Source organism: Eucalyptus grandis, chromosome 4 (genome assembly GCF_016545825.1).
Source record: "Eucalyptus grandis isolate ANBG69807.140 chromosome 4, ASM1654582v1, whole genome shotgun sequence".
Lineage (NCBI taxonomy): Eukaryota > Viridiplantae > Streptophyta > Magnoliopsida > Myrtales > Myrtaceae > Eucalyptus > Eucalyptus grandis.
This window is the reverse complement of record NC_052615.1, coordinates 10,492,118-10,517,705: the sequence shown is the minus strand read 5'-3', so window position 1 is coordinate 10,517,705 and position 25,588 is coordinate 10,492,118. Positions and strand designations below refer to the sequence as shown.

The following is a 25,588-nucleotide window of genomic DNA, read 5'->3' as shown; positions in this document are numbered from 1 at the left end:
CGACAGCCGAAACAGAGAGAGGAGCGTAGGCCGGTGGCTGAGGGGATGCAGCATTGAAGGCGAGCATGCCTTCATGGAAAGGGAAAGAAGTGACGCCGATTCGGCCGACGAAGGAGTGCCGCCGACACACCAAAGACCGCCGACCCGACCTTCACCGACTGCCACCCTCGCCTATAAAAGAGGGCACCAGCTCCATCGAAAGTGGGACCTGAAGGATGCAAAGCAAGATTGAAGCAACTGAGCTTCGAAAGCTTCCCTTGAGAGAATTCAATGGAGGCCTGAACGCTCGCAAGTTGAGATCTGAGAGCTCGCAGCCGAAGAGGGAGTGGGTCAAGTCTAAGCGAGTCAGCCAAGAAGAGGAAGGGCCATCTTGGAACGAAATGGAAGGGGGAAACGCCTGCAGATCAGCTCGTCGCCATTATCGTTCCCCCCCGCACCATCACCGTTCAATCACCGATGTTCGCCGTCTGCCCCAACTCCATCGCAACCTTGACGTTGTCGCCTCAACCGAGCCCAAATGCCGGCACCTTAAGCTGTGCCGCTGTCGCCTTAACCGAGCCTAAACACCATCGCTTCAAGTTGCGCTGCCGTGCCGTGCCCTCGCCGCGGACAAGTAGCAGCTACCTTCTAACGCGTTATCTCTGTCGATCCGCCGTTGTTGTCACCGATCCACCATCCCAGCCCCTCCATTGATGACGCGATTAGGCGAGAGGGAGGAAGCATCTCGTTGGGTTAGGTTCGGGTCATAAGCGAGTCGCGGTCGGGTAGGGTTCCACGAACCGGGTCGCGGCTGTGAACCGGGTTGGGTGTGGGTCGCGAATCAGGTAGGGTTTTAAAATGAATTGGGCTGGGTAAGCATGGGCCGGGTCGTCGGGTTGCTGGGCTCTTAGAAATATAAAATGGAAGAAGAAGAAGAAGAAATTGGACCGGGACTACGCATCGCTGCCGGCCGGGCTCACGCATCGGCTCAAGCCGATCCGGGCTTGGGCCCGTCGTGACTCAGCTTCAGTTTTTTTATTTTCCAGAAAATAAAAAAAAAAAACATCTATATTTTTCCAAAACCGAAAAAGTAGGAAAAAACCAAAAAAGGATTTATATTTTCAGAAAAAAAAAATCAAAAATCCAAAAATGCTTTTTATGTCCAAAAATGAAAAAAGACAAAAAAATGTTTTTCCTCCACAAATACATGGAAAATCCTTCAAAATCCAAAAGCCTTAGAGTTTAAACAAAATTAGATACATGAAGGACACGAGTGATTAACTAGTGTAATCAAGTCCCTGAACTTAGTTTTCTGGTTGCGCATGAGTGAATATTCCTCCCAATATTTCGTTTGGGTTTCTAATCGATCCACCCCAAATTAATTAGTAGCGATTCCATTTTAGAATTAACTTACAAGTTAAAAATTTGGATTATCAAGTCGTGAATTGGTGGACTTGGGAGAGTCCGGGCTAAGCTTAATAAACATAGCCGAACCATTAGCCTTCGCAGCGCCCAACCCTATTCGGGTGCCGAAAAGAGGTCGTGACACACGCGCACCTCATCCACCGTGCAGGTGCATGTTGCACACACGCCTGCAACTTTACGCAAGTAGTTTCGTGCACGTGGGCCCACGAGCCAATGGTTGCACTCATGTGGATCCCACACCCTATGGTTCCGCACGCATGGATCCCTCATGCTTCTTCCTCTACATGAACAGAAGCCTTTTTCCCCCATTTTCGTCATTTTGGCGCGATTTTGCGGTCCTTTACTTCGCTAGCAACCCATCTCAAACCAAAATAATTCATGTGTTTTTTAGACCACACCAGCGTGACTACATAGGTCCAAATTTCTGCAAAAACGACAAAGAAATTGGCCTCAAATCAAACTAAAATTCCCCAAATACAAACCCTTTACCGCCATGACTTCTGCCATGCAATTAGCCTTCGGCGAACACTGATATGCTAAAATAACCAACGGCTATTCTTCCTCATGATAGTGCAACCATATGGTTTGAAGTTGAGGGGTGGGTTGCCAAAATTTAGCAGGGATTGGTTATTTTCCTCTTGATCTCAAAACGGTTGAATTATTGTTCATTCAAAAGCCTAAAAAAATACACCAAAAATTCTACAAAAACAAGGCAGAGGCACTAAATATGCTCCGATACTAAATGTTTGATACAAAAATCATATGCGAAAAACAAGATCAAATGTAAAACAGACCTCCAACCATTGTTTGAATTTGCATTTGTTGAAAATTCATGAAGATTCGATGAAATTATGGGCACACTCTACTAGCCCAATCCCCTCACGTACTGATGATGTATTGCCGAATGAGAGTTTTATATTAGATCTTGTGATTACCTTTACGAAACAAAAAACGTTCTTTTTATAAATCGTTTCCTATCAAGGTGATTACCAAATAGGCAATTGTTACAATGAGGTACAAAACATGGAAAAACTTCTTATGGAATAGCTGCTAATTAAAAAGAAAAAAAGTGAGTCTGAAAATGTGAAATCATATATATATATATATATATATAAAACACCCTCAGCTGCCCACCTATTTTGCTTTGCTCCTTAGCTTAGCGGCATTAAAAGCGCCTACTCCATAGCTTGGCGGCATTGAAGACGTGTCCCATCCAGCTGGGTCTCTTGCCGACCTACACGCTACTCCTATTCTTCACGTGTGCATGAGTTATAGAGAAAGGAAGGAAGGAGGAAGGTAAGAGGCCGAAGAAGATGACTCTCCCTCTCTCTATCTCTCTCTTCTTTTTCTATTCTCCTTCTTTTGTCTTTTTGTCTTTTCATTATTTTGTCATTTCTCAACCCCTCTCTCTCTCTCTTTGCACGCCCATAGACTAGAGAGGGATAGCCCCCTATCTTTGACTTTTCTACTCTCTTCCCTTCTTCTCTTTTTTTCATTTTTTCACGTGCAGAGCGCTTCCTCTTCTTTCGTGTAGGTGGGCAAGATCGAAGAGAGAGAGAGAGACCACTTTGTGTCGGTCCATGTAAAAGAAAGAAAAAAGCTTTTCTTTCTTTAATTAATAATAATTTGTTTATATTTACCCGAAATACAATAATAAAATAAAAATAAAGCTTAGTTGATGCAAATAACATTATTAGCCTACATGATGTGAAAATCTTTTTTATTATGGATGTTGACATCTAAATTTTGGCAATCCATTTAGTTATTTATTAAATTAAAAAATTAGGAATTAATTCTTAACTCCTACAAAAAAAAAAATCAAATTAAATTGCATAGCATATAGTTTTAGGGCATTTTTTTATTTGCATTTGCATCGAACTGGTGACATGGATTTGAATTGGTAGTTTTGAACTTTAATTTGATGAGTTGAACTAATCCCATGAAGAAAGCAAATAAGCCCGAGCCCGTTTTCTTTTTCTTCTTTTTTTATGACAAAAAATTATCTTGTGAGAAATAGAGATTTGATACTTTCGGTGATATAACAGTGGATTTTTCAATATCCTCGAATAGGGTAAGTGTGACAAAGAAATATTGCAAGTTCATATTTGCAAGATTTGGAATTTGAGAAAAATTTCATTGCAATATTGAATCTTCATCAATATGTGATAAAATCGGTAGAGGATTGCGTTCGGGAGGTGATCTTTGTGGATGTTGATTTGAAAAGGAAATAAAAGCTTCAATCCCTCACCTATAAATTGGCTCGCATACAGATGGAAAGGAGGGGCGCCACACAATTGAGAATACGTGGCCAGGATATAGAGAGCCACAACATAGAGAGAAAACACACGTGAGAGAGAGGAGTGTTCAGCCAAGCATCACGTGGCTGAGCCTCTCGGGTGATCTTGATTCACTGTCCATCGTGTACTGCGGTCTTGCTCAGACACGTCTGATCGCACACGCAGGCTTCACTTTCTTGGAGGTTTTTCTAACCATCGTGCTCCCTACGGCACCGGGTGATTGTCCAATACTTCCTGATCCAACATCGAGCCTCGAGTTGCGCCTCCAACAATCTCACGGACATACTATACAACGACGATCCATAGAGAGCAAAAGAGAAAGGAAAATCGTGAGCGTGGCAGCCATAAAAAGGAGACCATCAGGCAATCTCCCGCACGTGCTCTTACTAATAAATTGAAGCATTGTTGGGAGAAGGCCTGTCTTGGAATTTGAAGTCTTCTTTCCACGGCTTGACGTGTGGAATTTCAGTGAGTGGGCTTCTCTGGGTCCAAGAGAATCGTGAACTGGGGGAAGAGTAGCAGCCACTTGCCACTTCAAACTTTGCCAGATTGAAGGAAACACTACACTAGTCGTCCACGCTTGTGTAGTGTTGTCCTCTTACGGCCACGACGAGCTGCAATTGCAGCCAGATCTTCTTGCTCCGCAACCGAGACCCCACTGACGACGTTCAGCAAAGATATCACCACGAGCAAGCCGTGCTCCATCATCCGAGAACTCAAGTCCCGTGACGATTCGCCCGCGAACCGTGAACTACTCTTGGGCTCCTCATCACGCGGTCTGTGACTTGCGACGACCAGCTGCGAGTTACCCACTGTCTGCAGCGAATTGCCACCACAAGCCACCGGGCTTAGCACCACGAGGATCCGAATTTGGAAGCCAAAATTTGAATTAGGTGAAAATCTTATCTACTTTGATTTCCAAATATTCTGTTTCCTTATTTGAAATATCATTGATGCACATGATTGAAATTTCCAATATGTTATCATGTCCGCAATATCAAATAGCCCTATTAAATTAGGGACTATTCCCTAATTTCACAACGTGCACACAATTGATAGTCCGATTTTCTGCCTGAAATACGACTCGCAATCGCACGGAAAATTGCCAATCTAATCTCATGCTCGAGATTTGATTCCCGATTTTGTTTAAAATTGACCAATCCAATCTCATGCGCGGGTAGTCCAATTTCCTGCCTGAAATACGACTCGCAATCGCACGGAAAATTGCCAATATGATCTCACACTCGAGATTTGATTCCTGATTTTGTTTAAAATTGACCAATCCAATCTTATGCGCGGGATATAATTCGTCAATTTATAGATATTAATCTTATCTTGCTGGATGTGCTATCGTGTTATTTGAATCGATTTTGTTTTTGTAAAAAAATCCAAAAAAGTTGAGTTAGATTAGATTTGAATATTTCTTGTTTTAGGGTTATTTTGCATAGGGAATTTATTTATTTCGAATTTTTGAAAAATAAAAATCCAAAAATGCATTCATTTAGGATATTAGTTTTTTTAAAAATTTAAATTGCACGTTTAATTATGTGTTAATTTTAATTTCGAATTCCATAGAAAAGAAAAAAAGAAAAACTAAAATTAAGGCATTCTTTGCACATCATTAGGATACGATGGCATGTTTAATTTTTTTAATTAATTACAGGTTTAGATAATTTCTCCTAGATAGGTTGCATTTTAGGATTACTTGGTTAAGATAATTTTCTAGTTTAAATTAGGATTTGGCTTAACCTAATTCCTAATACAAATTGGATGATATCTTAATAATTTCGCATTTTTCAAATTTCGAATTTCATGAAAATACCAAAAAATTGTCTTAGAATAAACCAATTTTATTCTCCAGATAGATTGCATGCTCATTAAGAAAACACAAAATATTACACTTAGGTCATATAGTTTAGGTCATATTGCCATGTCATATCGTTTCATGTTAGATTAGTAGCACGCATTGCATAAAGCATGATTCTCATTAAATAAGTGAAAACGGAAATTAAGTGATTGCGTGTTAATTGAAAATCATATCTAGGACTGTCGATATGAATTCGATCTAACAATGCAAATTGCTTTCGATGTCATAAGCTAAGTCCTGCAATTTATTTACTACTTTATATGGGTGTTAAATTGGTGGTTTGCGTACCCACATAATCACCTCATATGTTAGGGAAGCAAATTAAAATCAATTTAAGTTGCTTGCCAAACATTTTATTTTTCAAAATAAAAGAAAAATACTGCAAGGGCGTTAGAGAAATCTAATGTAACCAAGTTCCCGAACTCATAAATTCCGGTCCGTAAGAGTAAAGTAAATCTCTCATTACTTTACTTGAGTTTCCAATCGACCCACCGAAAATAGATTAGTGGCTAATCCTATTTGAAAAATCAATGGCATGTTAAAAACTTGATCCTAAATCGCAAATTAGTATGGGCTTAGGAGAGCCCGAGCTAAATTTAGACTTAGTAATCCATTAGCCAAATCCTAGGTGATTCACTCGAAATTTAGTTGTGACAATGGCCAAATTAATCCCTTATTTTCTATTCAATTTTAATCCTAAATATTTAATCAAAATTTAGATATTTGTTCTCTCCATTAGAATGAGCAAAAGTATTCTTGATACCATGATAGAGGTAACATATATTGCAAACAATCCCTTGTCAATGCATATGATGCCATGTTGAAAATGAAGAGTTGTTAGATGCTTGCACGGCTTGCTCAACCTATAGCATCCAAATACTCTTGGTTAATTTAGACGGAAGAGGATAGTCAACCAAATTATATAATAAACTTCACGCATTCAACGATCTCTATATAAAAAATTTTACACTCAATAATGTCTGGTCATTATTATTCTTAAGTTAATAAAGTCAGACACTTGAATGAAAGTATGTTAAGGAATCGAACATTTTTATTATTTACTTGAAGGCCCCACCAATTAAACAATCCACGCACGAAACATTTTCTTCAATTTTCAACTTAAAAAATTGGTAAATCCCACGTAAATTATGGATAATCAAAGATATGAAAAGTTGGTAACTTAAAAAAAAAAAAAAGTAAACATGATAACTAACTCGAATAAGAGTCAATAACACAAAATTAGTGGGTAAAATAACAAAAAGAAAGTTTGTCAATTACTCGAACCGAGTTATGTAATTTCTAAATAGAGTAATAAATTCCATCAATTGTAAATATGATGAATAAAATTTTTAAAAATGATTACATTATAATCTTTAATGTATTGTGAGAATAACTTTCAATTATTGACCATAAAAAAATCAAATCATGAATAATTATAAATTGTTGTGAAACTCATTTCTTCAAGAATTTGTGACTCATAATAGACTGTTATTTTCATGGTACTCAAAGGACTGTTATATTGGCAAAGCCCAAAAGTTTTCACTTAATAAAAAGTTGAATCTTAGTAGAAACAAATGAATATTGGTGAGTAACTTAAAAGACAATGGGTAACACAAAAGTAGTTGGTAACTTAATTCAAAAAGGTTATTGGTCACACCAATAAAGGTTGGTAATTTCATATAAAAGTTGGTGAAATTAAACTTTAGTAAGAAAGATAAATTGATAAGTCACTCAAATAAATTTGATAATTTCATAAAAGAATTGATTAATTTGATGTTTTGGTAATTTATATATATATATATATATATATATATATATATTAAAATTTTGTTCAGTAAAAAGAAGTCGATAATTTAATGAGCCCAATAAAAAACAGTAATTAACACAAATAAGATGTAGTTAAAAACTAGTTTGCAACTTAATCATAGATTAGCTAATAATCACTCTAATTAAAGTTGTTGATTTCTAAAAATAGTTACTAAATTTCACAAGTAAGAAAAAGAAAAATTAGTAATTACTTCAATTAAGGTTGGTAATTTCTTGGTAAGCAATTTACTAAAATTTTGTAACTCTGTAAAAAAATTGATAAATAAAAAGGAAAGGATAAAGTTTATTTGGTCTATATCTCTCTTATATCCAAATTTATCCTATCTTTGAGCGGGCACCAAGCGCAAAGATATGATAAAGTTTTTCACATCCTAAATTTTATCATGATCGCGAAACACAGCCTTAAGATGTTTATAAAAATTTTAAATAATTTTGATAATAAAAATTTAAATTTGTTAATTTTTTTAACAATATTGAATATATTTGGTAAGTAATTTAATTGAAAAGTCAATAAGCAAAAGCTAATTGGTAATTTAATATAAAAAATGTAGATAAGTTACTCAAATAATTATCAGTAAATTCATATAAGAGTTGTGTTGGTAAGAAAAGTAAATAAGAGTTGGTAAAAGAAAAAAAGAAAAAAGGTTATTAATTTGGAAACTGTAAAAAAGAGTTGATTCTTTCCTAAAAGTATCGATAAGTTACTAAAAGTCGGTAAGTTACAATCATTTACCAACTCTTTCAGAAATATATTTCAGGGAAAAGAATCCGTTTTTTGGGAAGCGGAATAGTAGAATGGTCCCTTTTTCTTAATAACTATCAAAGTTGAACAAGGTCATTGCGTGGTTATCTAGTTTATAAAGGAAGAAGAGAAAGATTAGGCAGAAATCCAGGACATTACATCACAGGATGATCATGAAACACGTGCAAGAGAATAGAAACAAAAGCCTCGTCCTTCAGTATCTGTATTTAGTTGCGTGGTTATCCTTGCCACTTTGCCTTACACGAAAAGGAAGTAATCCTCAACGTATTCTTTCTTTCTTTGGTATATCCATTGAGATTGTCTGCCACGTCCTTCAGTAACTGTATTCAGTTGCCATGACAGTATGTGTCTGTATAGTGAAATGTCATTCCAATATACTTCTCTTTGGCACTTCTGTGGCATCAGAGCCTTGGCGAGGCAAAGAAACATGTCTACAGACACCACCCGATATCATAAGAGAATAGGGTTCAGCCATCGCCAATGGCTGGGAGGCGTCACCGCCACCCTCCGTAAGCCATGTGTCTCACCTTGAAGGAGTTTCATTTTTTTGTTCAAATTTCTTCTCTGTGCTTTATAAAGTTTTTAATGGCGATGCTGGCGCCACGAGCTGCTATGTAAGAGCCAAACTGGTTTTCAATGGCTACATCAGTATTTCCATAGGAACTTGTTTAACTTTAGGATCAACTTGAATAATGAGATACGTACAGTTCAAGAACCTGATTGGACCCAGACCGTCCATTTTTCGTCTCCTTGTATAACTTATTATCCTTTAATTCATAAACCTGTAGCGGTAATGTCGGCCACCCTTTGACTGAAGTGTCGTGATAAATGTTCCGTTGTCTTTTAGGTTAAAGACTATGGCGTGGTCAACGTTGCACAAGCAGCAAAACTCAAGATGAGAATGTGCTTTCGTAATACAAGATCCTGGATATCTGACCCCGCCATTTAATAAAAGGTGTGGCTGACCTTTCTCAGCTTCTCCTGCCCGAACTCCATTGCTTGCTTGTATTGGGAAGGTGAGGTTGCTCTGTGGGCTCAAGCTAAATCCTAAGCAGGCATTTCTTTCATCTAAATTCTAGTGTTACTCGACATGAAAACAATGAATATACTAGTCTTCTCCCTGCTCTGCTGCCTCTTCAAAGTCCGTTTTGTCGAGCTCCGACCACTACAATGCAATCTTCAACTTCGGCGACTCCCATAGTGACACCGGAAACTTCCTCATTACTGGGGCACTCGCATATCCGGAAATAAAAACCTCCCTTATGGAGAAACTTTCTTCCACCACGCAACTGGTCGATGCTCAAACGGACGCCTCATTATCGATTTCATAGGTATTCCATGCTCTCGCTTTAATTTTTTCTCTAGCAGGATATTTCATTTTTGAATGCTGAAAATAAAGTATCGATAACCTCAAAATCAACATAAAAAAATGAGAATGCAGCTGAAGCATTTGGACTGCCATATCTTCCACCATATCTGGCAGTAGCCGAAGGTCAACCTGTCCGCACGGGAGTGAACTTTGCAGTTGCTGGTGCCACGGCGATCGACGCGTCTTTCTTCTCTGCTCAAAATTTTACCTTGTGGACCAATGACTCATTGAATGTTCAGCTTGGCTGGTTCAAGAGTTTGAAGTCGTCTCTCTGCACCACCAAACAAGGTAAATTTCTACCTTGAGTGATAGAGAAGTAAATCAATGACGAACCAAATGAGGGGCTAGCGAAGGCTGTCTGCCGCTCGATGCTTGACGCTTAGTATAACTTTGATGAAATAGGTGCTATAATTTATCAAATCGTAAATAAAGAAACTACTTTATCTTGCCTCCTTGAGATGTGCTATAACTTTTCATTTTTCTGGGTGCAGAATGTGATGAGTACTTTAAGAAGTCTCTGTTTCTGGTGGGGGAGATAGGTGAAAATGACTACAACTTTTCCTTTCTCTTTGGTCGAACCATTGAACAGCTACGCCCTTTAGTACCACAAATTGTTGGAGCCATCATTCGAGCCGTCAGTGTATGTCACACCAACTTCGATTTTTCTCTTGTATTCCACACGAAAGCAATCTGGACTGTGTTTATGAATGGAGCAATTGCACTAATTTGGGCTTCTTCCTATCCCCATATCAAGGACACATTAGGACATAAAGACCTATGGTGTAGTACTTCATTGGCATGAGCTTAACGTTAAATTCACACATTAAAATTAAGGATTGCTTTGAATCACCATGTTTCATCTACGAGCACATGTTGGTGAAACACATGTTTTGGTCCAGAGCTTAACATTCAATTTTTCGCAATTAAATCAATGCTCACGTTGTGAGCATGTTGAATATGGAGTTAAAAAAAGAATATGAATTTATCACTACGCTACTTGAAAAAAAGAAAAAAAAAAACTTCTTCTTTCATTAGCTTTACAAAATGTAAACCCTAATAGTAATAACCAAGAGGAAGTTTAGATGTCGCAAAAAAACATTGACATAACTAAAATAGTCACTAATAAACATTGACTCGCGGTCATGGTGACTATTAGAGAAGTATGATGATGTCCATGATGCATAAAGCAGATCCCAGAAGTGATTCATGTATACTTGCAAAATCATCTTTATGATTTGTCTCGAGATTGCTTTTTTTCTTTTCTCATTTGTCACTATTATCAAGTATCCTTTATTTTTTTTCTTTTTTTTTTCTTTTTTTTCCTTTGAATCATCATGATCGTGACAGATTCTGATAGAAGAAGGGGCTGTAAATCTGGTGGTGCCGGGACAATTGCCGACAGGTTGCATCTCCATGTATCTAACTTTGTTTCAAAGCGCGAACGAATCGGCGTATGATCCGAAAACCGGGTGTCTCAAAGCTTATAATGCTTTATTCAAGTATCACAATAACTACCTCAAGCAAGAATTGCAAAAACTGAGAGAACAATACCCTCATGCAAGAATAATGTACGCTGACTATTATGGTGCCTCCATATCTATCTATCGCACTCCAAAGTTCTACGGTCAGCCTTCTTTTCACCTCTGCTTTTTTCTCTCATATGTAATTGTCAACTTATATTTTTTAATTAAACTAATAATCTTGTGACGACACATCCATCACCGTTCAAATAAGTAGTTATAGATTTATTTTCAAATAACAATCGAGATTCATTATTATAAAGATGATTTTGAAAAAAAAAAAATTGACACGGTCTGTACATCAAATAAAAGCAAATTTTTTTCCTTTTTCCCCCACAGTTTTATCCCTTTACGTCTAGACTCAAGATTGATCTTAATCACATAGGGCAATTAAGGGTAGAATGAAATTGATGGACCAATATAATGAAACCAAATCTTAAAGCATCATTTTGTGCTGGAGTGTGGCTCCAAGTGAATTGATTCGATATTTATGGGATTGTCCCCTAAATTAAAAATCCACATCTTGCAACTTAGGGATGAGCAAAAAAGACCAGTAGTCCGAAAGCTCCACCCACCCTAATTTTATGGCCGGAATTTTAAGCTTGTCCTTTTTTCCTTTTTTTCTTTTTCAGTTGAACCCGTCTGAACTTTCGAGTTTGAGATGCTTAGGCCTGAAATAGACTAGTCCATCCCTAACTATTTTTTAAAAATAAAAATCACATCGGATATATACAATATGAAAAATTTAGCATAAATATGCTTGAAACACTTTAATATAATGATAAATAACGTTTTCTTTATCATATATTTTTTCTCAAAAAAAATTATTTTCCTCGTATATACGTACACAACAATTATTGAAACATTCCTTATCAATTATATGTAGTGCCATGGGAGCTAACAAGTACCCTGTCTTTTGGTTTGTGAACTAAAATCCAAAAACTGAATTATATACATATAACATCAGCAACTTTCGGTTGATGTCATTGACATGAACACAGATGTAGTTACATGATTTGTTTTAAAAGTCTATAACTGAAGGTACACCTTATAATTATTGAAGACCAGGAGATTAACCTGTTCATAATAAACGAGTGCAATCACGCAGGGTTTTACGGAGGGGCCTTAACGGCTTGTTGTGGAGGAGGCGGTCCATACAACTTCAATACGTCGGCGTATTGTGGTCAGTCCGGCTCAACTGTTTGCAAAGACCCATCGGCTTTCGTCGATTGGGATGGGATTCACTCGACTGAGTCTGCTTATCATTATATTGCCAGGGGGTTGATTGATGGTGGCTTCATATCTCCACCACTCCTACTTTAATTTAATTATTTACGTTACACCTAAGACGCAGTCGGATAGTTTGTGTCTATCAAAGGTTACTTACCTATTACCGGAATAATGAAGCTTGGTATGTTACACACATAAACATATCGCAAATATTCTCATCTATAAATTTATCTTCCAACTTTGCTCCCTATTTGTCTCGATCGAATTTAGGTTCAGTTTTTTCTCATATTTTGCCATATTGGACATGATATCATGTAAATGTGCTTAGTTTTCAAGTTGAAAGTGTCGGCCACTCTGAAAATTTAAAATACTAAAATTTACTCATGTAAATCTTCATCTTTCACGAACTTGGATAACGATTATTCAGATAAAAGATCAAGCCAACACCATTAGGCTTTAGGCATTTATGGCTATCGACTATAAGGCAAACCTTTACACCGACAGATCACAACGATGACCCCGGTTTGATCCATGTGCGCCAACCCCTAAAAGGAGTAATCAATTTCTCTTGATTACGAAAATATATTGTAATTTCGAAAACTCATTTTTCAACGTGTGACAATGCTTTTGTACTTAGTTATGATGACACGTAAAAGTGACTTATGCTTCAGCTTGAAATTATGACATTTCACTACAAAATGTAATGGTATTATTACATTGGTCACCATATAGGGCAAGTAATTGCCTTCAACTCAATCCATGATAAAACGGGTCAATCTTAGCTATCAATCCTATGAGTCCCATGTGAATTCCACAAAATTCAATTGTTGTAATTGCACCCAGTTGTAGATTCGGGTCTAGGCAAGAATATCTCATATGTAAGGACGAAAAAATTATATTCAACACATAGATATAAAATAATTGGTCAATCATGGAAATAACTCAGGTTATGTTGGATTGATTGTATACTATAATCAATCTTAGAGCCCGTTTGCTATAGCTATGGCTGAGGAATCTATGGCTGAACTGTAGTTGTGTGTAGTTGTAACAGTGCAATGAAGTGCTACAACGAGTGTTTTTGGTGCAGTAGCCTCTTGAAAATTGTCACAAGTTACTGCAGTTTTGGAAGTGCTATAGTTATAAAATGTTTACCAATCACTTTCACGACTAAAACTAATAGGAAATGCCATATCAAATAGTTTTTCGAGTGAAATCTTACCATCCAAATACCTCGCAAGCAGTTAGAGGGCTCACACGAATTAGAATGGAGATAAAGTCCTCATTGAATGAATAAACAAGGACCAAACGCAATCTTCTCGCATCAAGAATTAATTCCTCAAAATAGCTCTCTCTCTCTCTCTCTCTCTCGGTAGAGAATTCCTCTCGATAGTTCACGATATTCAAAGTGTCATCTGGAGTAACTTTTAAAAGGAAAACACCATGTATTGATTGAATCATAAATTAAGAAATTAGATGCAAATTGCCTTGCTGGTGCTAGTACATTTATTCATTATATTTGTTCATCAATGTATATTATTATGCACATGATAGTTTTTTTTCAGAAATAGAACAAAAAGACTGATTCAACTATGAGGATCATCGTCTTCATGCTCCATCAATGCTCCATCTACGCAACTTTTACAACAGAATTTAAATTATGGTTCCGTTTGTCTAGTAAAAATTAAATTATTTAGAAAATATTTTCTTAAAAATTACCAATTCTATCGCTCAAACAATTAATTAATAAAAAATATTTTCATCATTAATATAAAACTTATATGTAAATATTTTCATAGACGATTGGAATATTTTTTATTTGTTCATTTTCGTAAATGATTTAAGGGATGAATTTTTGAAAAATATGTTCTAAATCATTTATTTTTCACAACACAAAACACTATATCTCAAGCTTTCAGTTATTTGCAGAGAAAATTGCTGTGGTTAAAACCAATTTGAGTGCTGTCATTACAAGTACGTGCGATAACATTCACTGCAGCATATCTCAGTAATCGGACACCAACCAAAGTCCTCAATGGTAAAACACCATTTGTGTAATTTTTTTTTTTAAGTACGTGTTTTGGGCGCACTGTAAATGTCAAGCACCCCTTTGATAAGTGCGCTTTGCCGAGAATGTTCATTGACTATTTTTCTTTTTCTCAAAATGGTTACGAATTTTTTTTTTATCTCTGAAACACAAACAATTAATGTTAGCCGCCGTAACGTCACTTTTCCAAAAAAAAAAAAAATGTTTTTATCTAGCGCAACATGATAGTTTCTCTTGTTTTATCTATCCCTTTCGCAGACGTTAGTGTGCCAAATCAAATTTTTTCTTAATACGTGCATAATTCTTTACCAGTCATAGACTCCACCACAGCCGCCCATGCTGCCGTCGATGTGCCGACAAGTCACACAATGCGTCGTTCTCAAAGAGGTAGACAGCCTCCACCAATTCTCATGCCGGTCGTCGCCCTCTTTTCTTCAAAATAGCGGCTTATCATTCTAGAATTATTCTTTATTCTAATTTAAGAAGGGGGACATATCTAAACTACTCCCCCAAGTAGCAACTTTACCGCTCTTAAAGATAATTTCATCAAATAAATAAGAAATAACTGCACTGAAAATCTTGAAATTTATCGTGAAAGTATAATTAAATCATAAAATTTTCAAAAAATGCAATAAACTCTTACAATTTATCAAATTCTAAAACTTTTAAAAAGTACAAACATGTCTCAAATTTTGTCAAATTGGTCCAATCAAATTTTTAGATTATTGTACTTTTTAAAAAATTTAGGATCCAATTGCACTTGCTTGACAAGTTATAGGACTTGAATGTACTTGTTGAAAGTTCTAGTACTCGATTGTAATTTCTGACAAATTTTAGGACTCGATTGTATTTTTTTTTTTTTTAAATTTAGGATTCATTTGTACTTTTGTGATAAATTTTAAAATTTCCAATGCAAATCTTGTTAATTTTTTATGCAGGATTCAACGCATCCAAGTTGCAAATATTCCTTATGATTTGACTTCTCAAATAAGCAAGAGTTTCTTTACTCATTTAACCCATTCGATGGGATTTCACAAAGGCTTTACCCATTTAATAAAAGGGTGTCTTTCCTTAATTAAATTGCAAGTCAGCTATTGAAGCTTTGTCTGCCAAAACTCTGTCTATATTGGGAAGGTGAGGTTCCTCTATGATATAAAGGTCAACCCCAAGCAGACTCTTCCTTCATCGAAGTTTTCAAGTATTGTTTGACATGAAAGCCATGAAGATACTAGTCTTTTTTCTTGCTCTGCTGCCTCTCTTCAAAGTCCGTTTTGTCGAGCCCTGGGCGCTATGAAGCAATCTTCAACTTCGGCAACTCTCTGAGTGACACCGGAAACTTCCTACTTTCTGGGGCACTTGCATTTCCAGGCATAAAAATCTTCCTTACGGTGAGACATTCTTCCACCACCCAACCGGTCGATGCTCAAACGGACGGCTCGTGATTGATTTCATAGGTATTGTATACTCTCTTTCTAATATCTTGTCTACATTTTTTGATCACTTGTATGAAGTCATTTATCATAAATGTATTTTGGTCCCTCCTAAATAAATGAAGGTTTTACCATAAAATTTTTTTGACTCACAACTCAAACAGCAGATCACTACAATGCTATCTCATATGAAAACAGCACATGATTACACTTCCAAAGATCATCTGACTTATGTAATCTAGACGACTTTGCATGTCCAATATAAATCCTATTTAAAATGAGATTAGGTTTTCTAGCAGGAATTTTTATTTTTGATCCTACTAATAGAGTGTTTTTAATCTCCTGATGAATGTAAAAATATGAGAATGCAGCTGAAGTATTTGGGCTGCCGTTTCTTCCACCATATCTCAGTAGCCAAAGGTCCACCTGTTCGTACTGGAGTGAACTTCGCAGTTGTTGGTGCCACAGCACTCGACCCGTCTTTCTTCTATGCTCAGAAGATTGGGCCACTCTTGTGGACCAATGACTCATTGAGTGTTCAGCTTGGCTGGTTCAAGAATTTGAAGAAGTCTCTCTGCACCACCAAACAAGGTAAAATTTCTACCTTCTATTGTCAAAAAGAGGCTAAAGGAATTACTGATTCCGTAGTTTCAATGATCGATTTTAATTTTTTATTATTTTTTTCCACTTCACCATTTTAGGTGGTGGTCAACTTTAGCAAATCTAAACATATTATGATTTCACGAACCAATACAAACAAAAAGACTATAGTTAAAGGACATAATCCGAAGTTAAAAATGTATACACACTGATTGAGAAAATATTGGGTATCTCTTATGTGCTAACGTGACAATTAAGAAGACCCCTAAGAGGGCAACACATGCCGCGTGTGGGGGCCCAAATTGTCAGGCCATTGAACTCTCCTCCTCTTTCTCTCTCCTCTTTGCACGCAATTCTCTCTTCTGCCTCCTACCTCCCCTTCACGCTCTTCCTCCTCTCTCTTCTGTCTCCTCTCTTCTCTCTCTCACGCTTTGTCTCACCCGACTCTCTCTCTCTCTCTCCTTTGGTATGACTTTTATGGAAATATGTGCTATAATTTATCAAATTGAACATAAAAAATTCTCTATGGTGGGAGAGATAGGCGACATTGACTTTTATAAATTATGTGCTTAGTAGAACCTTTACGCAACACGTGTTACAACTTTTATTGTTTATTTTTTGGGTGTGCAGAATGTGATGACTACTCAAGAAGTCTCTATTTTTGGTGGGGAGATGGGTGGCAATGACTACATCTTTCCCTTTATTTTTGGTCTAAGTGTTAAACAGCTACGTGCTTGGGTACCACAAGTCGTTGGAGCAATCGCCCGTGCCATCCATGTATGTTCCACAAACTTACTTTAGCACGAACTTAACGTTAAATTCTAGTTATAAAATCAAAGGACCTCTCTGAGTCATTACGTTTTATTTAGGAGCACATATTGGTGAGACGTTTCTCTTAGGCATGAGCTGATAATGACAAAGAAATGCCTCAATCACTACACTGTTTGGAGAAACTTTATTTCAATAGCTGTACCAAATGTAAACCCTAAAACTAATAATCAAAGATGCAGTTGAAATGTCACAAAGAAGCATTGACAAAACTTAAATGGTGACTAGTATTCATAGCACATGTTAACAGAGAGAAAGAGAGAGAGACCATCATCATCATCATCATCATCATTATTATGATGATGAGATCATCATCATCATTTCACACTATTGTCAAGTTTCCATCTTTTCTTCTTATATTCCTTAAATCATTATAACCATGACAGATACTAATAGAAGAAGGAGCCGTGGATATGGTGGTCCCAGGACAGTTTCCAGTGGGCTGCTCCGCCGTGTTTCTAACTTTGCTTCATAGCCCTAACAAATCGGCATATGACCCAAGTGGGTGTCTCAAGGCTTATAATGCTTTCTTCGAGTACCACGATAACTACCTCAAGCAAGAATTGCAAAAATTGAGAGAGGAATACCCTCATGCAAGAATTATGTATGCTGATTATTATGGTGCCTCCATACCTCTTTATCGCACTCCAAAACACTATGGTGAGCCTTCTTTTCACCTATCTTTTTTTTTTCCTCTCAAATTCCATTGACAGTGCATATTTTTTGCTTGAACTAATGCTCTTCTAATAAATCGTTGATGTATGACTTTTATTTTTCACGTGTCACATCCATCACTATTTCTATGAGTAATTATAGATTTATTTTCAAATGACAATCAAGGACCATATCTATAAAGATGACTTTCTATTTAATATAAAAGAACATGCACCGTCTTTACATCAAAGGAACGCCAACTTATTTGTTTTTCCCCACATTTTTCTCCCTTACCTTTTAGAGTCTTAATCACAAAAAGCAATTAAGGATGGAATGACAACGTGGATGGACCAATATAATGAAGCCAAATCTTTAAAGCATTATTTGGTAATGGAATGTGGCTCCAACTGAATTGACGCAATATACATTGAACTGTTTCCTATATTAAAGATTTGCATCTTGGAACCTAGGGTTTGACATGCTTAGGCCCGGAATGGCCAGACCAACCCTAACTACTTTTCAAAATAAAATAAAATAAAATAAAATTAGGAATAACATATGAAGATTTATAATAAACTCACAAATAAAATTTACAATAAAAACATAACTAAAATCAAATGACCGAGAATAGATATGCCAATATGAGTTGAATTGGATAAAGTTGCTGCAAACATATAGAAAAAGATTTTTGAGGCCAAAAATATAATGACTAATCCATTTTAACTTGAAAACAATGAAAAGTCATATTGGATTGAACCTTACTTGCCTGAGCCGGTTTAGTTCAATTTGGGCATTTCTTGTATTATCGGGTCATCCTGGAGATCGGTCATGAGAATCGCAGGCCCGGTTTATTGGTGATGCGGATGCGGGGCAAGCGAATGTATTTTTAATTTCATGAAAGGAAGAACCCTAGTGCTTCGTTGATTTCATGAAATACACCAGATGACATGCGTAAAATTAGCAAATTTTAGTTCATGTCATTGACAAGAGCACCTATTTTTACATAATCTCTTAAAATTTACGAGTGTATTCACGCAGGCTTTTACGGAGGGGCACTAAGGGCTTGTTGTGGAGGAGGTGGTCCATACAACTACAATAATTCAGCAAATTGTGGTAACCCCGGCTCAACTGCTTGCGAAGATCCATCGGCCTTCGTCGATTGGGATGGGATTCACTTGACCGAGGCTGCTTATCATTTCGTCTCCAAACGGTTGTTCTATGGTGGCTTCACATCTCCACCGCTCTTATCTTAATCTAATAACTAAAATTACACACAAACCTCATGTGGATAGTTGCGTCTATCGAAGGTTACTTGCACATTTTCAGAATAACGGAGTTTGATATATCCCATGTATAAGTAGATCTTACGTATGTTTTTTTTGGGTAAGGATCTTACGTATGTTTGCCTGTTTGTCTAGATCGAATTTAGTATGTACGAGGTCTTCTCATATTTTGCCGTATTGGACATAATAAAAGGCAATTGTGGCTAAATTTTCATTAAAAGCGTCCGGCGTTTCTCAAAACTTAGAATATCAAAATTTACTTATTTGCATCTTCATCTTTCATGAACTTGGACAAAAATTACTAATAAAAGTTTAAGATCAGGCCAACACAATTAAAGCTCTATTTATTTTGCGAAAAATGATAATTTGAAAATTATTTTTTGAAAAATGATTGCTAGCACTGTTACAAAATGCATGAATAATTATTTCTTTTATTATCCATGAAAGTATTTAAACATAAATTTTTATCGATAGTGAAAACGGTTTTGATTGGCTCTGTCGCTTCCAAATTATCAGTATTCCTACAGGAGATGCAAACACTGACAAGGCATGGACGATTGAAGCTTGAATTTCCCCATTGTTTCAAATAAATGTGCACGAATATGAAGTTGTCGATGTCATCGTTTAAAAGCAACGAATAATTAGATATGACATGTTGAGGCTGCGGTGCGGTGTCATGATTAGTTTCCACTGCCTTATTAACTACGCTATATTTTAAATGAGATATATCGAAAATTTTCCAATTTTTTTTAGTCAATGATGAAATAGTCCATTGTTCTTTATATCGTTTTAGAATTCGTTGGCGGGGAAAACGATGTGTATCCACACCGAAAAATTTATATTATCTTCGAAATATTCCAATTTTAGTATGTAAGATGGGATATTAAAGTACTCTCTTGGAGGGAAATGTTAGTTAGGATATTAAACTATTCTTTGGGAGGGAATACGTTATGGTGAGGATATTAAACTACTCTTTTCGAGGGATTATGTGTAACTTTCGAAGATGCTATCCTTACACCTAAGTCAAACATTCCGATTCAATTTCATTTCCAAAATGAGTAGTTAAAGAGTTCATTTTCTAAGACTAGCAAAGATGCACTCCGCCATGCATATGAAAAGCTAGACAATTGATTTTTTTACAAAATTGCCTTATTACGAAATATTTTAATTGTAAATTTACAAAAAGAAAATTTTGATATAATATGAAATGTTTGTACATATATATGAAAAGATAAAAAAAAATCAAGACATAATTATTGGCACAAGATTGGTTATAAGATAGAAAAAAATCAATTTTAAAGTTAAAATACGTGAGAAGTAAATCAAAATAATCAATCATGCGTTCTTTCATTGATAAATTATTTATAAGATGACCAATTGATCATATTTTGTGAAAGAAGAGAAGGACTGTCATTTTTCTAAAGTAGGAGATTCTCTTTGCTACGTATCACAACATTGATGAAATTGGCCATCGTAAATGGAAGCAAGTATAGTTGCTTCTATACAAGCAGTCAAACACAACAATCGACTGATACAAAACTTGCTTCATCCTCTAATAGTGAAACTTATTTATTTCGACAAATAATATTCAAATTTTAGTAACCAAATATATAGGATATGGAGGTCATATATTTTCCCCAAGATTGCATGTGTGTATTATTAAATAAGAAACAAACGTAATAGGGATCTTTTTTTTTTTTGTTATGACCCGGGAACCGGGCCAGACACTGGGCAAAGCCGCGACATAAACCTCGGGCGACGCTAGCGCCTGGGACCCACTCACCACGGCGCTGCACTTAAGTTGCGCAATTGTGCACGCGGGTGACTCGAACCTCCCCAACTGGGATGGGAGAAATGCTCGAACCAACGTGCCACGGCGGGGGTGGGTGAGATCTTTTTTTTTTTTTTTTTTGCTAGAAGCATTATAAAAAATTTGTTGACAAGTGACCACAAGATATCTATAAATCCACAAAATGCATTGCTTCTAGTTTATCGTGTATTGCGAATACTCTAAGATGATTATTAAAAAAAAAAAGTTGAATACTTTTTCTTCCCAGTAGGGTCGTGGCACGTTTGACTATGGGACTCATGAAATTTGGGACTACAACTTCCCAAAATGCGATATGTATAATTTCTGGTTGCACAGCTGCATCTCTAATTTCTCACTGTTAGGATAAAGTGTGAAGTCACACAACCACAGGCATATCGGAAACAATCGAGAATTAAACATTAATCAAAGAAGGAACAAAATCACATTGACTTACATGATTTGGCTATTGGATCTAAGCTGGTCCTTTAAAGGCTCAAGGAAGAAAAAAAAAAAAGGTAGGAGATTTGCCTTAGGGTGGGAGACCTCGCGATTCCACCTTCCATATTCCCACTCATCGGAGAGAAAAGCTTGAGTGGGAATCGAGGGGCCTATCGGTGATGAAGGTAGACGCCACGTCAGTACATTAGTACGCTACCGTTGGATAGGAAAGTATAATAGTTTCCACACCTGGAGTGAAATAGGGTGGCTTCAAAACCATTGCAAGGTAAGCTGAGCTCTGCTTAGGCCTATTCTTTCTACATCCAGAAGCATAGGAAGAGTTAGTTCACAATTAAATGAAAGCTCTCTAATACACAAAGATCCGGTCGCAGAGAAAGTATCTCATGTAACGGTTTCATAAAATTAGTTTCCCATCACAAGATTCACTCTAGAATATAAGAGAAGCAAGAGAAGTGTTTCCAAAGACTGGTTCGGGCTTGGAATCTTCGGTGAGGGATGGAAAACAAAAATAACAAGGAAGCTCCTACGTAGGCCAGCCGCTTGAGGGCTTTGGTGGGCTTGGTGGAAGGTGATGGCCCAAACTTTGTGGGCTCTTGGGGGCTGGTTTGACTGGCCCAATGTCTCTTTGGACTCGTATTTTGCTGGGTTTGGTTCAGCTTTGGAAATGGGCCTTGGGAAAATGTAAATATCTTTGGTCTAAAGGGTTTTGGGGAAATGAAAATTAGGTTTGGTAAAAAATTGCGAAGCTTTTTTGGCGTAAATAGTGTTTGAAAAATCTTTTTTTATAAAGGGTTTTTGGATTTCATTTTTTCCTTTTTATTAAAAGATATTAAACTTTTTGCCAACTTTAGTAAAGGTAAAGGTAGTTTTGGAACAATAAAAGGTAAAATTGAAAAGTAAAATGTATGATAATAATTTTAAAAATATATAGTTTCAGTTTTACTAAATGCTAAAAGCCCAAAGCTGGTCTCTATTAGCATTGGGCTTTCAGCTCTCCCAAGACCAACATTTGATTGAAGTCCCTTGGACAAGCTTGCACACACCCTAGCATTTTCTCAAGGGTCTTTGGAGACTAAAAGTTCCTTAGAAAAGCTAAACCAAATTCATCTTTAATCCTAGTTGGCCATAGGTTAGGTTAGGGAGCTTAGTGGGCCAAGAAATTGAGTTTAATTGGGCTCAAATTGAGCTAAAAAGTTGAAATGGGCTCTACCGTAAAAATTGGGTTGGGCCGACGGCATTGGTTGGCTGCCAAGTCTCCGTCAGCCGAAAGGTATTGAAACTACAATGTCCCTAGTTTAAAAGTACAAAAGAGCTTTCTAGAGAAAGTGAATGCAAGATGATAATCGATGATATTTTTATTTTTTATTTTATTAGGTTGAATCCTTAATGTTATCGACAAACCTGACAATCTTTGACAAGATGCATGCTTGATGACTGTTTGATCGATGCAAGGCCCGAGATCATAAAACTACATTATGCCTATTTTCTAAATTATGAGATGTCAAAATAGAAATGAGGGCACATAAGGTCATTGGCACATCTATTTTGATTATTATAGCCAAAAGTCCCTTTGCTCAATGATGGGCAAAAAGCAACATACGCGCATGCCCACACACGCACGCACACATATATATTACTTGAAAATAACTGCATTGATAGTCCTAAAACTTATAATAAAAATGTAATTAAGTCTTAAAACTTATAACATAGCTCATTGAGGTTAGAGAATGAATTATTTTTCATCTTCAAGTTGATAAAATATAGCACAAATTTCATGAAAGTAATACTAAGCACCAAGTAGCAGAAGGAAGTGACAGACATCTCCAGTCCCTTCTTTGGTCCGTCATTGAATACATCTCTATGACAACTAGTGTGTACACATCTCACTTTTTACAGGTATTTCCCTAATGTGTCAAAAGATACATATTGCATGCATCAGTTCATCTGGCTTATGTAATTGCTTTTTATCCAAATATGTGTAGAATTACTGAAGTGGACGGCCTCTCGGCAATGGCTGGACAAAAAGTGATGACGTGAAATAAAAAAATGAAAAACATGAGAAAAATTAAAACCGATCATAAAAATCAAGGAATTAATAATGATAAAAGGTAGAGATTTACCTTGTTTGGTGGTGCAGAGAGATGACTTCAAATTCTTGAACTAGCCAAGCTAAACACTCAACGAGTCATTTGTCCACAACACAATTTTCTGAGCAGAGAAGAAAGACGAGTCGATCTCTGTGGCACCAGCAACTGCGAAGTTCACTCCTGTACCAACAGGTGGACCTTTGGCTACTGCTAGATATGGTGGAAGATATAGTAGTCCAAATGCTTTAGCTGCATTCTCACATTTTACGTCCATCGGGAGATTAAAAATACATCGTTAATATTCTGATAGAGAAGAAATTGAAGAGAGAACATGGAATACCTATGAAATCAACAATGAGGCGTCCGTTTGAAAATCGACCGGTTGTGTGGTAGAAGAAAGTCTCTCCATAAGGGTGCTTTTCGATGACTGGAAATGTGGGTGCCCCAGAAAGGAGGAAGTTTCCAGTGTCGCACAGAGAGTTGCCGAAGTTGAAGATTGCTTCGAAGCTCCTGAGACTTGACAAAACCGACTCCAAAGAGAGGCAGCCGAGCAAGAAGAAGACTAGTATATTCATGGATTTCATGTCAAACCATACTTGAAAATTTCGATGAAGGTAGGGTCTGCTTGGGGTTGAGGCCCTTGCATTATGTCATAGAGCAACCTCACCTTCCTAATATAGGCACTGGAGTTTGGGCAGACGAAGCGTCAATTGCTGACTTGCACTTTCAGAAAGGAAAGGCACCCTTTTTTATAAAATGGGTAAAGCCCTTCGAATGCGTCAAACGGGTAAAGAAACTCTGCTTATTCGAGAAGCCAAGTCTTAAGGACTAATCCCAACTTAGATGCGTTGAATCCTGCATAATAATTTAATCTGACGAAGTTATCTTAGAAGCATTGAAGTTGCTACTTGGGATTGGCGAGGGCTTGCAGCCCTGCTCATGACTTTCGTCTTTTTTTTTTTTTAAAAGATATCTTAGTCGTATGAAAGTAACAATTTAAAAAAAAAAAAAAGTCACGTCAGTGTTCTCTGTTAACGAAATTGAATAAAGTTAATGAAAAGACTTGATTGAACTAATTTGACAAATTTTAAGATTTGATTGCACTTTTTGCAAGTTTTAATACTTAATTATACTTTGATGATAAGTTATGATAAGTTATAGGACTTTCAATACACAGATCCCAAAATTCCTCAGTTTTAGAGTTGAAGAACTCAACCATTTTTCATATGTAGTTGTTTTATGACAACTTTGAAATTGGTTTTAACTGGTCACCAACTAAGAATAAAATTATGTTGGAAGTGCACAACAGAAACGTGATTCTTTCATATGGAGAGATTACCAAGAGGAATCCTAGTTCAAGCTTGTCAACATATCTAGTGAGACTTATTTTCACTCAAAAAATTTAGTAAATTAGTTATGATACAATTGTAATATATTAACTATTGCACACTGTACCAATTGTCTAATGTTGCAACTGTCCGCAAAGGTGGAAGTCCCGTGAGTTTTGTTGCTGTTCACTGGGCCAATCTCCTTCCGTCGCTGCTGTTGTGGCGGTTTGCACTCCCCATAAAGGTTTCTGGTTTCTGACGAGCCAAGCAGATTCGGCATCGGCCCTGTTGAACCCAGTCACGGACGACGAATCACAGCAGCAAAAGATCACCGGTTGTCGTCCTTGTCGTGCTCGAACAACTTCGCGTGCCCTGTCTTCCAAAAACCAACTTTGCCGTGAGCTAGAAGAAGAGGCTGATGTTTGCTCAGTCATAAGTTCAAATGGTGGATTTGTTTTCTTTTGGATTTTGTCCAAACTTGACAATAATGTTTTGGGTTTTGTGATCTTACTTGATGGATGCAAAAGAATATTTTTTTGGCAAGGAGATCGTAAAGAGTTGGGGAACGTCTGGCCATGTGCGGACCCTTTAGAAGAAGAATAGACAACACCGAGCTTGGTTATTTTTCCTTGCAGGTCCCTCGAACACCGCCGGCGAGACCCATTGATTTGTTTGTCCTTTGCAGGCTTCTCGGTGAAATTCCAGGCGGTTGCCGATCCAGGCTTTACACCTAGCAGCCACTCAAACGAGTTCCATAATTATCACAGCATCTCGGCGAGCTTTTATTG

General features: G+C 36.9%; 1 protein-coding gene and 2 pseudogenes across 1 annotated transcript; 2 read left to right on the top strand and 1 right to left on the bottom strand.

Annotated features, from left to right (window-relative positions):
* The first annotated feature begins 215 nt into the window (after positions 1-215).
* On the top strand, positions 216-12,518 carry LOC120292487 (annotated as a pseudogene).
* A 2,139-nt stretch (positions 12,519-14,657) lies between these two features.
* Positions 14,658-19,222, top strand: LOC120292486 (annotated as a pseudogene).
* Positions 19,223-23,554: 4,332 nt separating this feature from the next.
* On the bottom strand, positions 23,555-24,047 carry LOC120292485 (GDSL esterase/lipase At5g45910-like). Its single transcript, XM_039310688.1, has 2 exons — positions 23,813-24,047; positions 23,555-23,721 (listed from the first exon to the last, which is right to left on the bottom strand). The coding sequence occupies exons 1-2, from the start codon at positions 24,045-24,047 to the stop codon at positions 23,555-23,557; spliced, it is 402 nt and encodes a 133-aa protein (XP_039166622.1).
* Between the last annotated feature and the right edge of the window lie 1,541 nt (positions 24,048-25,588).